The 18,920-nt window shown below is 39.9% G+C and overlaps 1 protein-coding gene across 1 annotated transcript; it reads right to left on the bottom strand.

The window, feature by feature from the left end:
* Positions 1 to 5,666: 5,666 nt before the first annotated feature.
* LOC148646398 (chitin synthase chs-2-like) lies at positions 5,667 to 17,290 on the bottom strand. The gene is made up of 19 exons (XM_088610552.1): positions 17,204 to 17,290; positions 16,591 to 16,726; positions 15,912 to 16,094; positions 14,490 to 15,553; positions 13,210 to 13,302; positions 12,598 to 12,765; positions 12,220 to 12,403; positions 11,688 to 11,789; positions 11,216 to 11,357; positions 10,306 to 10,506; positions 9,788 to 10,072; positions 9,517 to 9,696; positions 8,766 to 9,183; positions 8,366 to 8,391; positions 8,126 to 8,190; positions 7,793 to 7,903; positions 7,259 to 7,476; positions 6,784 to 6,898; positions 5,667 to 6,376 (listed from the first exon to the last, which is right to left on the bottom strand). Exons 1-19 carry the CDS (start codon positions 17,236 to 17,238, stop codon positions 6,362 to 6,364), a joined length of 3,741 nt encoding a protein of 1,246 aa, XP_088466678.1. The 5' UTR covers positions 17,239 to 17,290; the 3' UTR covers positions 5,667 to 6,361.
* Positions 17,291 to 18,920: the final 1,630 nt, after the last annotated feature.

The following is an 18,920-nucleotide window of genomic DNA, read 5'->3' on the forward strand; positions in this document are numbered from 1 at the left end:
GTGTTCCTTATCATTCTTGGTCTGAAACCTAATTTTTGGAGCTTTTCTTTAGTGCTGCAGTGAGGATAGTATGGTGGCATTCACAGGTGTGAGTGATATTAGCTGTTAACTGGCAGAATGACATTGAGTAAGTAAGAACCTGAATCATTTTGGCTTCCTTTTCAACACAACACAGACGTGTTTCTTTAAGCATATGTTTAAGTAGAGACAGATCACAATGCTCCCAGTAGAGCAAATATAAAGCAATCACATTTTTTTCTAATTATGAAAACAAATGATCAAGATTATTTCTGGAATTAAGAAGATAGAGAATCCTAAAAAAAGATGAATGCAATTTTAGGATTAATTCGATTTTAGCAAAGAGACAAGTTCGCTAAACCAAATACCATTCTTTCATGTGTAACAATTCTGTTGTTTTACTTTTCTGATAGTAATTTGCTTCATGTAAGCTGTTGTGCACCTTAAAACCTGCTGTGTGTCTACTGTTTCTAAGTCTGAGTTAAATAATGGGGTCAACTGATGGCACTTTACTGACAAAGATATATTATGAGCTACTTGTGGCCCATGTAAGGTTTATTGAAATATTATGATCACTGAAGAGCAAATGGTCTAGGTCTAAAAAAAGAATAAAATAAAAACAAACCAGATTTTCTTCAGTCACAAGAATTCTATAGATGAAACAAAGAAAGTTACTTATTTTCTCAGCAGTGCTGTTGTTGTGCTACATTTTAATTTACTGTCATATCAGTTTAAATATAGATGTCAGTTAAAATGTCCTAATGGCCTGTAAAAGAGTTCTTAAGGTAGAAAATACAGTAACCCCTCCCAGACAGAGCTGCCGTGCCAAGATCATACTGAAGAGCCTCGCATGCAGCAGATCGTTTTCTGCTTTCACACACAATAGATGTCTTCCATTGTTTGACGAGGGTGAATGCAAAGGGTATTACATTTCCAGTCGCTAACTTTTGTCAGTATGAAATTGGCTTCAGTAAAATAACAGTTTAAATAGGCTTCTCACTCGCTGTCTTCTTCAGCTCTGAGCAACAGGGCTCATTTTCGAGAAAACAAAAGGTCCCACATGTGAAATAAATTCAGTTCTTCTGACAGATTGGAGAGTATATAAAGTTTTCCAGTGACAGTAATACTGTACATAACCTATATGTTTTCCACTGAATTCCACCAAAAGCCATTAAACACATTTCATTTTCATTTCATTCCAGACAGATCTAATATCTGTAGGATATTAGAATTAAGAGTCCCCCTGCTAAATAAACAAGATAACACTGCCACTACCCTAATTGATTTGTTGCTTTAAAGTTTAACATTAATCTCTAGTCATGTTGTGTGGGAAGTTAATCTAAATGATTTTTTAAAATCCTGTCTGTAATCATACTTAATTCCCATTTAATGGTCACAAATCACATAACTGTGTTTTTTTAGTTCTATTGTTCTTTAAGGGACAGTAGGCTTTACAGAGATCTAATCTAATTTAATTTCGTAGGTCATGAGCTTTTGTATGGAATCGACTTTTAATTCTGGCTTGATTTGTTGTCAATAATGGCATTAGAGTATACGAATAATATATTTCCAGCCCTCTTTTTATGTTAATCTGCCTTTTCTCAACAACAACAACAACAACAACAACAACAACAACAACAACAACAACAACAACAACAATGGTAAAGCGAGTTACTTATTAAGATTTTTGTTCCCTTTCAATTATCTCAGGCTAATTTTTATTCAATTACATCTGGATCATATAATATATTGTACCACAAACTAATAAAATGTCTTAAAGTCATGTTTCCAGTATTGATTTGTTTTTACCACCTCTTCAAATGTTTTTGTTTCGAAAGATCTAGATATTTTTTCCCTCTTTTTCTTAATCACATAATGATACAGCGCAGGCACACAGGCACATTTGTAGTGCTCCGGATACAAATTCTCTGATACATAAATCAACATTAAAGTGCATTAGAATACATCAATGGGAATTTCAAGGCAATTTCAAAATACAGGGCAGGATAAACTGATCGGAAAACAAGTTATTTCAGTAATCGTTTTTGTCGTGGATGAAAAAACAACAGATTATCAGTAAAATCTGAGATTAGAGACACTTCATCTAGTGGCACTAATAACATTATTCAAAATGAAGAATATTAAATCAAATTAAAATGCCAAAAACTGAAACGCCCTACAAATCTACAAAGTATTAATGTACACTCCACAACCCCCAACCCAATAATAAAATTGTTCTTGACTGTGCAAAACCTGTGGTATAGAGTCTCTTTTTAAAATTAAATATGACACAGAGACAAAACTGTAAATACTTCACTCCCTCTAAACATATACTAAAAACGAACAAATCTTTTCCTTAATGAACACATCTTCCAAGGGATAAACTATGGGTATGGTTTTCCAGTGTGTACCAAACTAATTACAGCTTGGGAAGAAAACAGGCAATAAAATGTTGTCTGTCTTGAGCTCTGAACTGGCTGTCACTGAATCAACTGATCATGAGCAACTAACACCCTGCTGGTAAAAAAATGGTTTTACTCTGTTCTGCATTTTCTGCTTTTCAACACACCTGTGCTCATTCTTTGGGTTTATTCCACCCCTGATCTCAATTACTCCCCATCTAACTTTCCAATCACTTCAACCAACTCAAGGTCACAGGGAAGTCAGCTCCCAGCAATCAATGGGAGCAAGGCTAGACACAGCCTGGACAGGACACCAGTCCATCACAACACACACTCACACTCACACCATGGCATGTTTTTAAAAGGAGACAGTTAACCTACCAGGAGGTGTTTGGACTGTGGAAGGAAACCCATGAAAGCAGAGGGAGAACATGCAAACTCCACACAGACAGCACCCCAGGTCTGGAACTGAACCCAGAGCCCCAGCACTGCAAGGCAGCGCTGCTGGCCACTGCACCACCACGCCATCCACGTTAGATCTGCTCACACTTATTGTGTTTAATGTCATTCATTTTATAAAGTCATACTGTATGATGCCGCTCAAAAAATGTTCAGTTCAAACAGCAGGCTGTTAATCTTCATTTTGTTTCTTTCGTAAAAATGAAAGACGTCTGAGCCACCGTGCTGAAGTGGGTGAGTGTGCAGACAAGCCCACCTCCAGGAAGCACCCCTTCTGTTATCAACACCCATCTCGTACGGAAGATGAATCGCCCACAGTTCACGGCATTCATTTCACAGGGGGCTATACTATTTTCGTATAAATAAGACAGCAAACGTTAATTACAGCTTCCAAATACTTTGTGACTCTTTAATGTTTCAATGAGCGGATCGCCTGTCAAAAGCTTGTTTGCAGTCATTCCTGCTGCTCAACCTGAAGCGGAAAAAAAAATTATAATGAACTCGGGATAATCTGCGAAACTGGCAGGATTTCAGACAATTAGTTCGTCAATATGCTATCAAACTATTCCAGATGCCCTCCAGCTGTCCAGTTAAACTGCTCAAAGATATTCTTTCCCCACAGGTTAAAATGCTAGCCTGAGGTCAGAATACACCCCGTGTAAATGCGCTGTGGATTCTTGTGTCATTTTCCGCGTTATTTGTTATTGTAGAAACTGTTCATGACAGCTAGGTGTCAGTGCTACACCTCACTGTGGCTTACTCTCAGTTGCAATGCCTGGGAACAGTTTTAATCACAAAATACCGTGCACTGGAAAGGAGATACAAGATATTTACTCTAGTGTTTGCATATGAAGCCTTCATTATATTAATGTGTGCGAGCTTTGATTTTAAACGAATCTTTGTATCTGCTGCTCACCTTGTTGTAAAGATCACGATGGTGTTATCAACACTGCAGATGTGCTCTTCTGAACACTCAGCTAAAGCACTCATTAAATACAGCGGTTACAAAACAAAGACACAAAACTGCTGTTCTCATTAAAAACAGTGTCAGTGTCGGGATGAATTACAAACCTGCAACGCACGTAAGAAATACATTTAAACTACCGATGAGCTCTTCACAGGTGAATTAATGTGTTTAATTTAGGTACAGAGCTTCAACTGCTCTTCGTATAATACATAGCAGCATATCAACAGAGACTCTGACCTATGTTCAGAGGTTGAAAAGTGTGAGCATAAATAATAAGTGAAAAGATGCTTCAGGTGTTATGCACTACAAGTGTACAGAATGAATGAGACCTATCGGCCAGATGTTAACTGATGTTATCCATGTGTGTATTGTATTACTGTGTTGAAACACTTTTTTTTTACTTAAGTAAAATAGTTAATATAAACATTCAGTTTAAAATCTGTGGTTCACAATAAATAAAAGACAGACGTTGTTCAGACTGAGGTTCATGTAAACCTGTCAGTGGTCAGTATGGAGCGGTACAGTGTCAGTGGTTCAGAAACTGTATCGTGCGCAGTGCTGCGGTAGACCGACCCGCCACTAGAGGGAGCTATGTGGCCTCTCATGCTCGTATATGGGCTAATTTGAGGAGAATTATTAGTTAATTGGTGAAGATTTAGGAATGCCACATTTTCACATAGTTTCTTCACAAATGCAAGCTGTTAACTGACGTTTGGGAGGGATAACAATGATTAGAAACAGCAATACCACAGCCGAGAGATTATCTTTGGGATTCATAAGGTGAAAGAGATGCACAGATCCAGGAAACTATTCCTGAAGAGTTAGACCTTTTGTAGCATGTAAATTTAAATTTGTTACATTATTTTTCTGTGATAAACAGTACTCTGGGTTGGGCTCAAGTGTTGGTTAATCTGCAAAAGCAACCAGAAGACTAGTAGGTCTGCAGAGAGTCTGGCCAGTGAATGATTCCGTGTTAGCGCAGGATTCCTAAACAAACTGAAGTGGGTAGGAAGACTCGGACACTATCCAGTCTTTCCAGTTTACTGGAATATCTACAGGATTGTAACGGGAGCCGGTCCTGACTCCCACATAGTGCGTAGTTTCGGACCCTGTGCAGACATTATAATCCGGAAGAGACTGGAGAAGGGCTACTGGGAAAACAGTTAGGAAAGGAAGGGATGGTGAACAGGGGCAGTGCCGACAGGGGTCAGGCGCAGGCGAACAAGTCCAAGGAAGTCCAATACAGGAAATCCGGGCACAGCCCAAAATCCAATGCCGGGTGATCCATCCAAGACAAGACTGGGTGAAAATCCGGAGCCCCGGACTCAGTAGGTCTGGACGCCGATCGGAAGCCTAAGCCCTCAGGCCGCGGGTGTAGGGCGACTTGGTGGTAGACGGGCCTCCGGGCGTCCGTCTTCCAATGCAGAGCCAGGAATAGCAGGAGAGCCGGGATTAAATAATGAACGACAAAACAGGGGCAGGTGCATGTCATAGAGTAAAATCCGAAAGGGTCGGAGCGCCCTTAAGAGGAGGGATGACGATCGTGACAAGGATATCTCCAGATCCTAAAGTGACAATTCTAGGACTGTCACCCCTATTTTTAAATTAAACCTTTGACTTTAGAGAAAATACACACATACAAACTGGGTTCTTTTTACACTACAATATATGAAGCTCAGAATGAGGATTTGCAAATGATGTGAAACAAATTGTTTTTTTTTAAATTACTGTTACGTTCACGAAAAAGTCAATGTAGCGCATTACTTTAGAGCAAGAATCCACACAACAGACACAGGTTAGTTAAATAATGATAGACAGGAGTTGTTCAATATTTTATTGTTATGGATTTGGAAGTTCTATAAATAAATAATGTTACTTTTTGCAAAATATACAATAGAATATAATAATAGAATAACTATTATAGAAGAACCTAGCGTATTCGACGTTTATCATTGTAAAACTGTGAAGTTATCTTTCATCAATGAGACAGAAGTATAGGATAATAGACTTTATCTGTGATTTTTATAATTATGCTACATTCCCTTATTTTTCTGAGGCTTTTGTAGAAAAACAGATTCTTTTGCATTTGTCAAATTTACTTTCTGGTACAACACACAATGCAGTACTTGTTCAAAACCCATAAATTTAATATAGCTAAATATAATCAATGTTTTGAAATCACAGAATAGGAGTAAACAGAACACACAATATTTGCACACAATATTAATTACAATTTACGTATGATTTAAAACTTGAAATCCTTAAAATTCTACATACTTACAAAGTACTGGAAATATAATGCTAATATATTTTATCTCCATTGTCAAGTACTTGTCATAGGAGGTATTTCCTTGAATAATCGAGCCCTCGGCTGATGTCTTTTAGCTCTGCTACGGTTCAACAGAAAGAGACTTTGTGAGGTGCCACTGGGAGATGAGATGTTAGTCCAAGCTGACGTCAACTGGATAGACTGAGCTGAGCTGTCAGAGTTGCTGTTCAGATTCTTTAACTCCAGTTAAAGACATGTTTGCTGGAGAAACATAAAGTTGACATTAATCTTTTATCTGAAAAGAATAATTTATGTAAGTGAAAATACAACGTGTTGCAATGATATATATTTTTTGCTGATAAATATTTTATTTTTAATACTGAAAATATACAGTAATAATATACAGTAACAGAATTCAATTACACAAAACAAAAATACACAACAATACACTCTGTACTCATGTGTAATAGGTATAATTATTTTAACAAATTGATTTACAATTTTCTATTTATAAAAGGGGCTATTCAGTCTTGATTTGCTCAGATTTAAAAGCAATATATTCTTTTCAGATTTATCGACATTACAGGACCTCTGATCTCATCATTTCTTCTTGGTTTGGTAGTTTATAAAACTGCAAACTGGATAGAACGATTCAGAAAATACATTACGTTTTCTATCAGCTTTGCATTTTTCAGGGTCTTCTGGGACTTCTGGGACTGTTTTCTTCCTGATGCCTTTGACTCTGTTCCCGTGTAGGCTATGAAGTGTATAAGTGTGTAGATTCTGAAGGAACCAGAAGATACGGACATGTGAAGTTAATAAAGATCTTAGAAGGCTGTTAAGAGTTCTTCACTCTGGATGGGGTGTAAACTAGTTTAATGAATTAAATATACTTATTCGGCCATACTGCAACTACTACAATTACAAAAATAAAACAACAAGGATCTGCATTAAGGACAAGAAGCTGCAACAAATTAAAGCAGTGCAAATCAAGGAAGAAACTGGGATTGGGATGGCTGTTCTATTAAATTGGAAGACCTACATTCAATGGTAAAGAGATTCTAGGATGGACAGTAATGAATTAGAGCAGAATGTGAAAAATAAAAAAATGCCTAAACCTTGGGAAAGTGGTAACAGACGTACCTGTGGTATCCCATAGCAATGAACTGAATGAGCAGCAGGCCAGCAAAGGACAACAAGAACATCAACCCAATTGGATCTATAAAAATGTTCTGGTTTTTTGCTATTGATCCATTTGATAAAACCTTTGGAATCTTGATACTAACTGGAGAGCCAATAGCCTGGAGGAAGAATGTGGCCACCAGCCACAAACAATTCATGATGAAGAAAGTGAAAGTGACCTGTAAAGAAATAGAGAAGAAAAGACCCATAATTACTGTAAATGCAATAAATGTATTTCAGAGAAACTATGTTGTTTAAAGTGGTAAAAAAGTGATGTGTGGAACGGAACGGAAGTGCATGACGAATTGTGATATGAGTGATCTGTAGGGAAAGATGGTGCTGTCCACTACGGATTGTCTCTGGAAGAACCACATGACAGGGAGTCACTGTGCTGTAGTCATACTCTTTTCACTTTGCAAACTGTTCTTTGTACTTTTGTTTCTCTCCTGGTGCAAATGAAAAGACAAGTCTCCATCAGGTTGCACAGAGCTGTACCTTGTTTCTGAGGCTTTTGAGATCTTTTTTAATTTGGGCTTGCTTGGCTTTGTCTTCAGACAGTGGCTTTAGGTACTTCTCTATGAGATCCTCCCAGAACAGCACTTCATCCTAGGGACAAACAGGGAAAGGTGGCAATAAATGCAAAACTGTAGAATCAACCAGTTTCTAAATCTGTCTGTTGTTGATGATTTTTTATGAAGTGTCTTGAGATGACAAATCATGAAAGGAATTATTTAAAAATCTAGATTATTATCATATAGATTTGAGGATCTAAAACTAATGAGAAATACACAAGAACTGTGAAAGCCAGGTTAAAACTGAGGAGCTCACATCATCAAGAGTGTCTTCCTTCAGTTCAAGATCATCTGACTTCTCTTGTAGCTGTGTCATCCATACTGCAAAACAACACAGGAAGGTCGAAGAATTGCATTTTGATATAAAGAACTGCTGTGTGACAAGCTAAATAATCAAATATAATATTTCTGTGGCTCAAAGAATAATGTTATCTGTCGACAGTAATTATTTATCTGTACACTAAAGAATAACATTATAGGTGTTTTTCACACTTACTGTCTTCTGGGGTGGAATCTTCTTCACTAAAACAAAAAAAATAGAACTTATTAGCATTAAATATAGACAGTAACAGTCTCAAAACTCTCATACTGCATCTCCTGTTATCCACAGGGTTCAAATAAAAATTAACGCAATACAAATATGCAGTGCTTTTCTGTGAATTCTTCATCGGTTTGTAGAAACACAAGGGGGATTTTAATTATTTTATATAAGATTTTTGAGTTGTCTCAGTTAGCCTTTATGTCTGACTTCTGAAACCAAATTAAAAAAAAATATTTTTCTTTTGCCAAAGTAGGTGGCATAGGATTAAGTCATTTTTAGAGAGTGAGTGAAGAAATATTCTGCTCCAAAACATACTGTCGATGCTCTAAAAGACCAGGTCTGACGCCCTGCACACCTGGGGTTGTGGAGCTCTGATGGGCTAGTTCCACTTCCAGCTCTGTCCTCCTGGGCTTGTAGTTGGAGCTCTGGAGCTGCTGCTACTTTCTCATCTCTGTTCACTTGTATCTCGATGTTCCAGCAGAGGCATTTGCACGTTTTCTCAAAAGCCACATGTTTCTGAGGGCCTCTGCGGGGGCCTGCCTTGGCCTGGCTGCCAGTTTCCCGAGTTCCCCAGGATACATTGTCCATGTTCACTATGGAGTATATGGTCAGCAGCAGATATCCACTGGGGATGCTGATGAAGTAGAGCAGCCCGTGTACAAGCAAAGGGAACTCCTGTGGGTGAAGTGCTGCTGTTACTAGATTGAGAATGACTAAAGATATGAAGAACAGACCGCTGGGAGTCACAAACGTTTGCTGCTTGACCATTTCCCCTGAAGAACAATAAGAAAAAGTTCTGATCACTGGATCTGCAATGCAGATTGTGAGAATATGAGGAGTCAGAACATTGTGATGAATCATCTATCTTGACAATTGATGACAGGATGGAAAAAAGCAGAATAATTCATAACAGATCGCAAGATAATGAAGAACAACCATACCAGAAACATGCATCTTTAACCTTTGTGTGTGATTTATTTTGCTCTATTTCAAAATATGCACAACTTGTGCTGTTTTCTTAGTGTGTATGAATCTTTGGTGACAGCATTTTTAATAAAAAAATCTGATTGAAGCTCATTATACTGTTTTCCTGCCGGATCACTTACCTATAATCGAGAGGACAGTGGCTGTCATTAGGAACGCGTAGATAACACTCAAGAAGGCAGCGATGGAGATCTGGGTGTCAGATTTTAGTCTGAAGCAGAGCAGCAGGTAGATGGCAGGGGGCACGATAGCCAAACCAAGGGCCAAATTAGGATTGATGTCGAAGACAAACGAGAAGCTTCCTGCAGGCAAGTAATCGAGCGAACAGGATTAAACCTTCTTCCTGTTAAGAACACCAGCAAATGCACACGTGTGCTGTGAAGCGCTCTTTACCTGCAATCATCAAACACACGGTGGCAGGCCCCAGGATGGTGGAGATCATGGTGAATACCTGGTAGACAATGTAAAGCCTGGAAATGGACTTGTTTTTCTGTGCCGTCAGTGAGCCCGAGCCCAGAAGGTCGATGGTGTTTGCCAGGGTGGAGGGTCCCCAGCGGCGCCTCTGGTTGTAGAACTCTTTGAACTCCTGGGGGGCGTTGGTGTAGGCATCTGAGGCAGCGTTGTACTCCACTCTCCAGCCCTGCTGCAGCAGCAGTGTGCACAGCCAGCGGTCCTCACCTGGTGAGCACGTTTGGGATGAGTTAGTGCAGGCCAGAATGAATGTCTGAGGTTGGATTGGTCATCTCCTGTTCCCTGAAATTCATTCATTAAAACTGATTGCTTGCTGTGCCACAGTGCTGCCCAACTTGGTTAATTTCTTTCTTTCTTTAAGAGTATCTGTACATCACGAACCTGCTGTGTAAAACTCTGGGAAATGTGAGATCCCCTCACGACCCCTGTGAGACACTCACCCTGGTCATACTGCACATATTGGCTTGCTTCTGTGGCCTTGGTGGTGTATCTCTTCATGACGTTGTCATCCATGAGGGCGGCTCCTCTGAACAAACTGAAGCAGCCGGGGCTGCAGAGCACACTGCCAAACACATGCTCTGCTGTCTTCTGAAGCCAGTGGCCAACAGCGTATTCAAACTTCTGGTACCACACCATAGGGCCTAGAACAACAGCACCAGTTGCAGCTTCATCTCAGGAGGGATAAAACCCCTGCAGAGCCACTCTTATACCTGGAGCTTCAACAATTATAACTGACAGCATGAATGTGTATTAAATATGCTCTTACATGCAAATGAGGGGTTTCTTTATTCTGTTTATTCGTGAAAGTCTTTTAGTTCTTTAGTACTGACAAATCCTGTATTAAGAATTTTATTCGAGTGTCTTTGGAAGGGTTGAGACCTGGCCCTCAGGAAGCTGAACCAGGGGGCTGTGGGTGATCAATAAGGGGGTGGTGGAGGGTGGCTCAGTTGAGATCACAGGGCAGGAAAGCCTGTCTGTATTAATGACGGTGATGTGAAAATGCCTGTTCAGATGATAAAGGGTACAAGCCTTCCTCCAGAACCTTTATTATTAACTCAATGTGTTTCAAAATGCATGATAATGAAAAACAACAACATGAAAGTGCATGTGTGAAGTTTGTTCCTAAAGAAATATTTATATTGTCTGAAATAAAAATAAATAAAAGGAACATTAAAATTGCTACAATGTCTTTAAGACCTGCTCATATGCATTGCCAAAACTTTTAAAAATGTAATTTTAAGCACCATAAAGGCAGAATGAAAACACAGGGAAAACCTCGCTCTGAGCTCAGGACATTGTCCCTGCAGTCAGAGAAGCTGTCTGATCCTCGAGAGAGGCAGCCTTTCATACCTGTGCCAGTCGGGTGAATCCTGCCACAGGCTGCTCCCACATCAGCATACAGCCTGAGACGATCCACCAACAGCATGACTGCCGCAGGCTGGAAGTCAGTGTCTCCATCCAAGGCTAGAATGTATGTGTTGTGTCTTTCTTTCTGTGGGCCAGAAGATGCAGTGATTTAGGAAACACAGGACTGCTGAGAAATCCAGAAATCCAGGGTTCTGCCGTGTTTTCAAGTCATTCGTACTGTAACGCAACGGGGTTCAGGCGGGCGCCCTTGCGGCATCAGGTCGGCCCCGCACTGTCGGGGGGTCGAACCCGGGACTCCCGCGTCACTCAACAGGGACCCAGCCCGGTGAGCTAAAGAGAGATCTCTCCTCACCCTAGCAGCTGTGGTCCTGCTATCACAGGGAAGGGCGGCGACGTCACTGCTCTGATAAGCCGGCTCTTACACAGTGCCTGTCGGCCGTATGCATTACAGTACCTTCAGCTGTTCCTGCAAAGTTTTCATATTTTCGCCGTCCTCCAGCTTCTCAAAGTACTTCCTGTCAAGCTTCCAGCCCAGCAGATAGTACAGGTACATGATCTGAAATAAATACACACCAGTTTGGTTTTCACTGTCATGCTGTTTATATAAAGAGAGATAATAGACTGTACATACAGTATGACACAACACCAAGCACAGGCTGGGGCAGACAAAGACACATCAGAATCTAGTGGCTTGTATGTGTGCAAAATACAGAGCCTGATGTAGATGAGTAAGACAAAGGCTGCTATCTTGGAGGTGTAGTACAAAATCTGTATCATCCCACTTTGTTTCACTGGACCTGATTTTAATATACTGTAGCACATTCTGTATGTCTACATAATTTGAGAATACCTAAAGATGATTATTAAACCTGGATTAACATTTCCTCTAGCTCTGGTATAAATCTATTCTCACAGCACCATCTTGTTCATTATCACCAGTCCTTACAGTTAAACAGGAACGGTCACATGTGGACGACGTACTGTACCTGAGACCAGCGCTTCTTGTGCCTAATCAGTTGTTTATCTTTGAAGTGGACGACCAGCAGGTTTCCGCGGGGAAGTTTGTAACAAAGACGGCCACCATAGGGAGTTTGTATGATTTTCTGTTCTCCAGCGTCAGAGAGGGGTTTGGCTCCATTAAATATGTTGTGTGTTTCATCACTGAACACCCTGTAAGAACAAGAGGCATATTAGTAGAGTTTTACCAATTTTCTGTCAATAAGAGCATTGAGGGGAGCCAGTAAAAATGTGTTTTATCACTAAGGTGGCACTTTACTAATTGAGTAGACCCAGTGGAGCTTTAATCTTTGACAAAGAGGGCAGAAATACAGTTCAGTGACAAACACTAGGAGGTTGGTGCTCACACATAGACTTCTTTGATAACTTCCACCAAGGTCTCGGCGTATTCATTCACACAGTGCTTCTTGACACCCTGTGCATCTTCGATCTCCTCAAAGGCATCATCAAAGAAAATGTGGGCTTCAAAGATCATGTCTGTCTTCCTATGTTTCTTCGGCCTGTGTCTGTCCAGCCTTGTAACAAAGAACAGAAGACTATTGTTAATGTGTGGATGTGCACTCAACGCAGAATTCAGTTGCTCTTAATGTTCAAGTCCTGGTTCCCACAATCCAAACAGCACAATGTTCTCCAGCACACCCACGCCACTCAGTATCAGTGTCTGCACCTGGCTGCCCTCAGATATCAGGAGATGATCAAAGCATGACGCTGCCTTCTGTGGGTTTTGAACATCACTTTATACAGTACATTGCAAGCTGTCTAATGTGACACCCCAAAGATAGTATTGAGCATAATACTTTAGAACTAGTTCTAAAGTATACTATTACCATTATTTTCAAAATTTGAAATTTGAGTTTTCCACTTTCCAATATATGAGTAAATGGCAAATCTTTTAAAACAAGCGGTTTTCTTCTGTGCTTCTATATTCTTTTGTTTTAATTTGCTTTCCACTGTTTTACCTGAACATTGAGATGAGAATTTTCATCATTTCATCATACGTCTCGTGCCACATTGTAGCACACAGGTAAACTTTCACTGGGTCTTTGTTATCCCTGGTGAAACAAAGAAATACAGTCATGATAGCTAGATGGCACCTGTGGGTGTCTGAGTCCATGTGGGGATGCAGCTGGTTGGGTTAGGGTTAGGGTAATCCGGGATGTGAGCTTTTGCACAGGTGTTAGAGTTGCTTGATAAAGTGCATGAAGGTTAATTGGGTCTTTTGCATCTCTTCTAAGCCAATTAACTTAAGTTAGTCTCTCTGTCTGATCCTCACTAGGGGTTTGACTCCCATCTACCTGGATATTTCAGTTAAAACATTTATCCAGACATATTATGCATTATTAGGCATAGCCTGTCACTGTCACGATTGCTACCTCTCCTCTTAAGGACGCTCCAGCTCTTCCTCGTTCTGCCTCATTCCCTGCCCCTGTTCCTTATTCCAGCCCCTTTTCAGTTCCCCCTTAAAAGCCAGACGCAGACGATAATCGGGGCTCTACATTGACTCCCGGTTCATGCGAGCCCGGGTCCTGATACGTTTGGCTCCATTAAGTTTTTAACTTTCTGTTCCTGTTCGACCCCGCCGGTCCCGACCCGGTTCCCGTTTTTAATCTCCTGGATGGATTGCCTGGCCATGGACTTATGCTTGTGTTTGGATTCCCCGTTTGGACTTCTTCCTGGATTGTTCGCCCCGGACTCACTCCCCCTGGACACTTGCGCACCAAGGACACGCCCCCTGTCTCCATTCCCGTCTCCTGCATGACTTTCCCCCCAGTGTTTCCTAACTTCTCCGGATTGTGTCGTCTTCACAGGGCCCATAAAGAACTGTTCCGTGACAGTCACATAGCTATTCAGATGTTTTCAGTGCATGAGTGCAAAAAAGGGTACTTTTTTGAGAGTAGTTAAAATAGTTTTAGAATATCATAATCCTTTCATTTTCCAGTGTAACTTCCATGCTTGGACTCTTCACATCTGTTTCTCATGATAATAATATCAAACCCCAGTAAAACTAGGTGGACTGGAGTAAGATTCCTTGCTCAAGTGTACAATGACAGAACCTCACAACCTGTCAGTGGCATACTGCCCACACTACATTGCACCCAGTCTACATAAAAGTAAAATAAAATCTTATTAGTGGCAAACTTAGTACCCAGCGCATGGAAACAGTACAATCTAAGCTCAAGAGTGTTGTGCTGTCTTGACTGCTCTACCCATTATATTGGAGTGAAGAGATGTGTCTTACCCGTGACTTGAATCTTTCTTCAGAATCTCAAAGCGCATGTTGAGCAGCAGGGACTGGTCTATGAAGGCAGCTTCATACAGGCGCCTCACAAAGAGCTCTGAGGTCCTCTCGATGCGCTGAATTGGGGTGATCCAGACGTAGACTGTGGACAGCAGCAGTCCGACAAACCAGCTGAATTCTGAAGCTGCCAGTAGTGACAAGCCCACTTTATCCACCTGAACTATCGCATTCCTGCTACACATACTCTGGGTAACGTCCTTGGTCAGAGTTTCTACTGCCACAATCCCCTTGTTTGTGAAGTTGCGAAAAGTCTGACAGAACAAACTCAGAGAAAAATTGCCTGCACCGGAGTCCCTCAGAGCTGTCTCATAACGTGTCACAAACACCAACACGAAAGCCAGTAACACAGCCGGGGACGTGAGAATCGTGGGCACGATGAAGCCACGCCGGAGAGCGTGAAGTTTACAGGCCACCACCACAAACCAGTGGCAGAGGGCTGAGGAAATGGCCTGGATGCCAAACAGGCTCAGAGTGACTATGACTGTGTTTCTTGACACTTTTTTGACAGAAGCCCAGTCTTGTCCTGACAGGGGGACATAGATCCCTACAACAGCCACAGTGACCAGGATTCTGACAGTGCTGGAGATGACATAGCAGAAGTTTTTGGAGCGGTGGATGTCCTTAATGACTTCCTGAAGGAATCTGATGTTAAGCCTGGTTGAAAAATTCTCCCACCAGTTAAGGGAAACGATCAATGTCCCTCCTATAGCAAGGCCAGCATACATGTACATATCTCTGCTGGCCTTTTGCCCACTGATCTCAGTTTGGTAACCAACAAGTAGAAACACAAAACCAGCTACCAGCAGGACAACAGCTAACAGAGGAGGTGCTATGAACCGTCTGTAGCTATCTTTTGTTACAGCCCGACTGGCCACTTGCAGGACTGCAGGTAATGCACAAACACCGTTCAGTATCATCACGTTCGTTAGGATGTCTAAATGAGGCATAGCAACGACGATGAGAATCGCTGCACCAGCAGCCACCAGAAGTTCACTTGCCAGCACCTAGGAGACATAACCAAGGAGTAGCAATAAACACTGTGACAGTAGACCATATGGAAAAATTGGTTTTATGTTTGCTAGAAAACTGGAAAACTGGAGAGAGACAAACACACATCACTACAAACACTTTTCACCACTCTTACTTTATATACAGCATGTTTCTCTACTCTGAATGATTCTTAAAAGTGCTCATGTATTGTATGGTGTTATTGAAATACAAATAACATGTACTCAGAAGCTGGATCAATAACCTGCTCTATTGCATGCTTTACAGTTTCCCAATTCATGCAGTATAAGAATAATCCAGATATACAATTAGTAGAACAGACAGTAGCATTTGTTGTGGTGATTATTGTCTTACCCAGAAGATGGTCTTTGCTGAGGGTGTCTTTGAGTCTTTAAAGGCAATTTTCCAAAGGCTCTTGGCCAACGTGAGGATGCTGGGAACAATCAGAGTGCAGCCTAAGATCAGGAGTCCGAAGGCTCTTGTTGAGATGGTGGTAGAAGAACTGCTGGACACTGTTATTAGGAGGAGCAGGGAGGACTGTAATAAAAAGAGCACAGTAGTTGCGTCTCGTTTACAGTCAAGGATGGCAAATATTAGCAAAACTGAAATTCTGTCAAAAGAGCTAAGAATTTGCTTTTTTAGTTCATTGGTAAATATTTTTGCTAATACACATTTAGCACTCAATTTATTTTTTTTAAATTAGCTTTGTGTTACACCAAAATTTCAAGCAACACAACAAAGTGTATACAACACTATCTGTTACCAAAGAATATGAATAGGTTTGATTTCGCATTTTTTTCGGAGCCCATTTTAAGTAACTTCTTTCCTCTTTCACAAAGAAACTTCTAAAGATTTTAAAGTTCCCCTGTGCCTGTGGAAATTTAATAACACTGGCATATTAATCTGCTTTTTTGTGAGTCTTTGTTTTATTAAAAAAACAGGCACTTTTTCCACCCTAAAGATACAGAAGCAGTTAATGAGAATCAGGTTTGATATCATGTGGATTGAGGGGTATCGACAGTAACTGCCTTACCTTGCTGAAAAAGCCAAGAGCAAAGACTATCAGTCCAATTAGAGTGCAAATAACATAGTGGATGAACCTGAACAGCTTCCTGGGTTTCTGTTCATCCTGAATGTCGGGCACCTCTCTGAAGTGGTCCCAGGACTGCCTGATTGATGAAGAGAGACTCATGTTAAAACAGATCATGGTATTGAGGCAAAAAAATAATTATGGATAATTAGTTATATTGTTAATAGTGGTATTGACTAAATAACATTTGTGTTGTTCAATAATTGAGGAGTAAATAAATTCTCCTTTTCTCATATTTAAAAAATCACAGTCATGCCTGTCCTTATTCACTTTAAGGTACTTTAATGCATACTCTCATTAGAAAATATTAAAGATGTTTGTTTTTTCTGTATGTTTATTTAGTTCATGTCTATGCTTTTTTGATTATGTGATATATATTTCAATTGTGATTTGGTCATTTATGACTGTTGAGCAAGGACACTGTAATATTGTAATGATGGTTACTAATACCAACAATAATATTAATAATATCATATTAAATACTATTAACAAATGAGTAATTGCAGAAACAGCAGAATAATCTAAGTGATCTATGTTTATGACAAAATAAAATTACCTGAATTCTTCTTTGAATGTCTTATCATCATTCATGGTTGCTTGTCTTGAGCACCAGAAGTTTGCTCTATAGGTGATCAGTGGCGCTCCTCTGGTAAGACCTGATTGAAATGATTGCTTATATTGCAAAGGGGTGTACACGCTCATCTTAATTTAAATAATCCCTGCCCTCGCCATACCCTTACATTCCCGTGGCTACACAGTTATTATGAAATCTATTTGCATCTAATGCATTTGTTATTCCCTTCTGCGCAGTTTTACAGTCTGGGGCTGTGCTGAACTTTGTTTTAAACTTTTTTTTCAGAGAAAAATAAAGAATTCTGCAATGAAATTATAAATACAATTCAGCTTTATAACAAACCTTTCATGCCCATATTTTACCCCACATCCCTTGCTTTGTATCTACAAAGCCTGTTATTTTTATTGTCTTATAAATATCATTCTGTTTGCCTTAAAACAAGATCAACAAAATCATTCCTTTCTAAAACCATGAATACATGGAAAACAGGTTTGAGGCTATGCCTATTCTGAAGAAGTGTCATGAAATGTCCTGTCTAAGAAAGCCTGCTTAGAAAGTCATGTCCTCCTGTTCATAAATAGACAGAGCTGGCATAATGAACTGGTGAAGGTTTAATTCCATGATGAAAGGAAAAGAAAAGAAACACAATGTTTCGGCTGTGGATCCTTCTTCAGCTGTCTGAGACTGAAACGTTGTGTTTCCTTTCCTTTCAGGATGGAATAAGCCTTTACATGTTCCTGACTACCTCCTCAAGCTGGCATAAAGGAAAACTAATATTTATCAAATTTTGTGGTTACTTTTGAAAAGGGAAAATCCAGCCTGTCATTGATTTATAATTCTAAGATTACAGATCAAACTTTTTCATGGGCTCTATAATAATACATGCAGGAAGCTACATTCGGGAGAAATACGTCAGGACATAACATGAACTAGAACAAAAGTAATTCTCATTGCTTTGCCAAGTCTTGTCAAGAAAAAAAGATCATATCTTTGACTTCCCAGTGTGAGTCAACAGAGAAATATGATTTTTATTAACATTAAAGTGGCACTTAATCAGTGATTTACTTTTAGAGGAAACAAAGTGCTACCAGTAAACATGTTTATTCATATCCAGAAATACATCCTTCATCCTTACAGTTTTTAGAATTTTTCAAATTATGGAATTTATTGACTAGAATATTAGCATTGTAAACAGTAATGATAATACTGCTATGAATCATTATTTCATTTTTAGTTCGTTTTTACTTTTTTTTCCAAGTGAAATATCATAAAGTATGTCACAAAAGAGAAAAAAATAAAGAGCAAATTAAAAAGAATGACAATAAGATGATCTGAGTGCATGGAGCTAACACAGGAATAATCTGCTTAGGAGTTTGAGTTATAGTTGTAATTTGGGCTGTACTTTATCCAGCTTGTTGAGAATAGATTTAGAAGAACACACCCAGCCTAACATTACAGTAGTCTGTGGCAGAAAACATTAAAACACATACAAGCTTTTCTGCACTGTCATGGGTGAGACAAGCGAGTGGAGACAGGGCGTCAGTGTGAGAAGAAAGAACAGCATACTGTATCTGCTGCTCACCTTGTAAACTTCATGATTGTGTTATCTGCAGATGTGCTCTTCTGAACACTCAGCTAAAGCACTGACATTCACTCATTAAATACAGCAGTTACAAAACTAAGGTACAGAACAGCTGTT

The sequence above is a fragment of the Lepisosteus platostomus genome, chromosome 17 (assembly GCF_059453375.1).
Source record: "Lepisosteus platostomus isolate fLepPlt1 chromosome 17, fLepPlt1.hap1, whole genome shotgun sequence".
NCBI lineage: Eukaryota > Metazoa > Chordata > Actinopteri > Semionotiformes > Lepisosteidae > Lepisosteus > Lepisosteus platostomus.

Bases quoted from the DNA above. Each gene is read 5' to 3' on its own strand.
- LOC148646398 (XM_088610552.1), bottom strand. From the start codon at position 17,238: ATGAATGATGATAAGACATTCAAAGAAGAATTCAG. The intron at 12,766-13,209 runs GTAAAACAGTGG...CTTTGTTACAAG, and splicing joins ATTCTCATCTCAATGTTCAG to GCTGGACAGACACAGGCCGA. The intron at 8,191-8,365 runs GTAAGTGTGAAA...GTTGTTTTGCAG, and splicing joins AGATTCCACCCCAGAAGACA to TATGGATGACACAGCTACAA.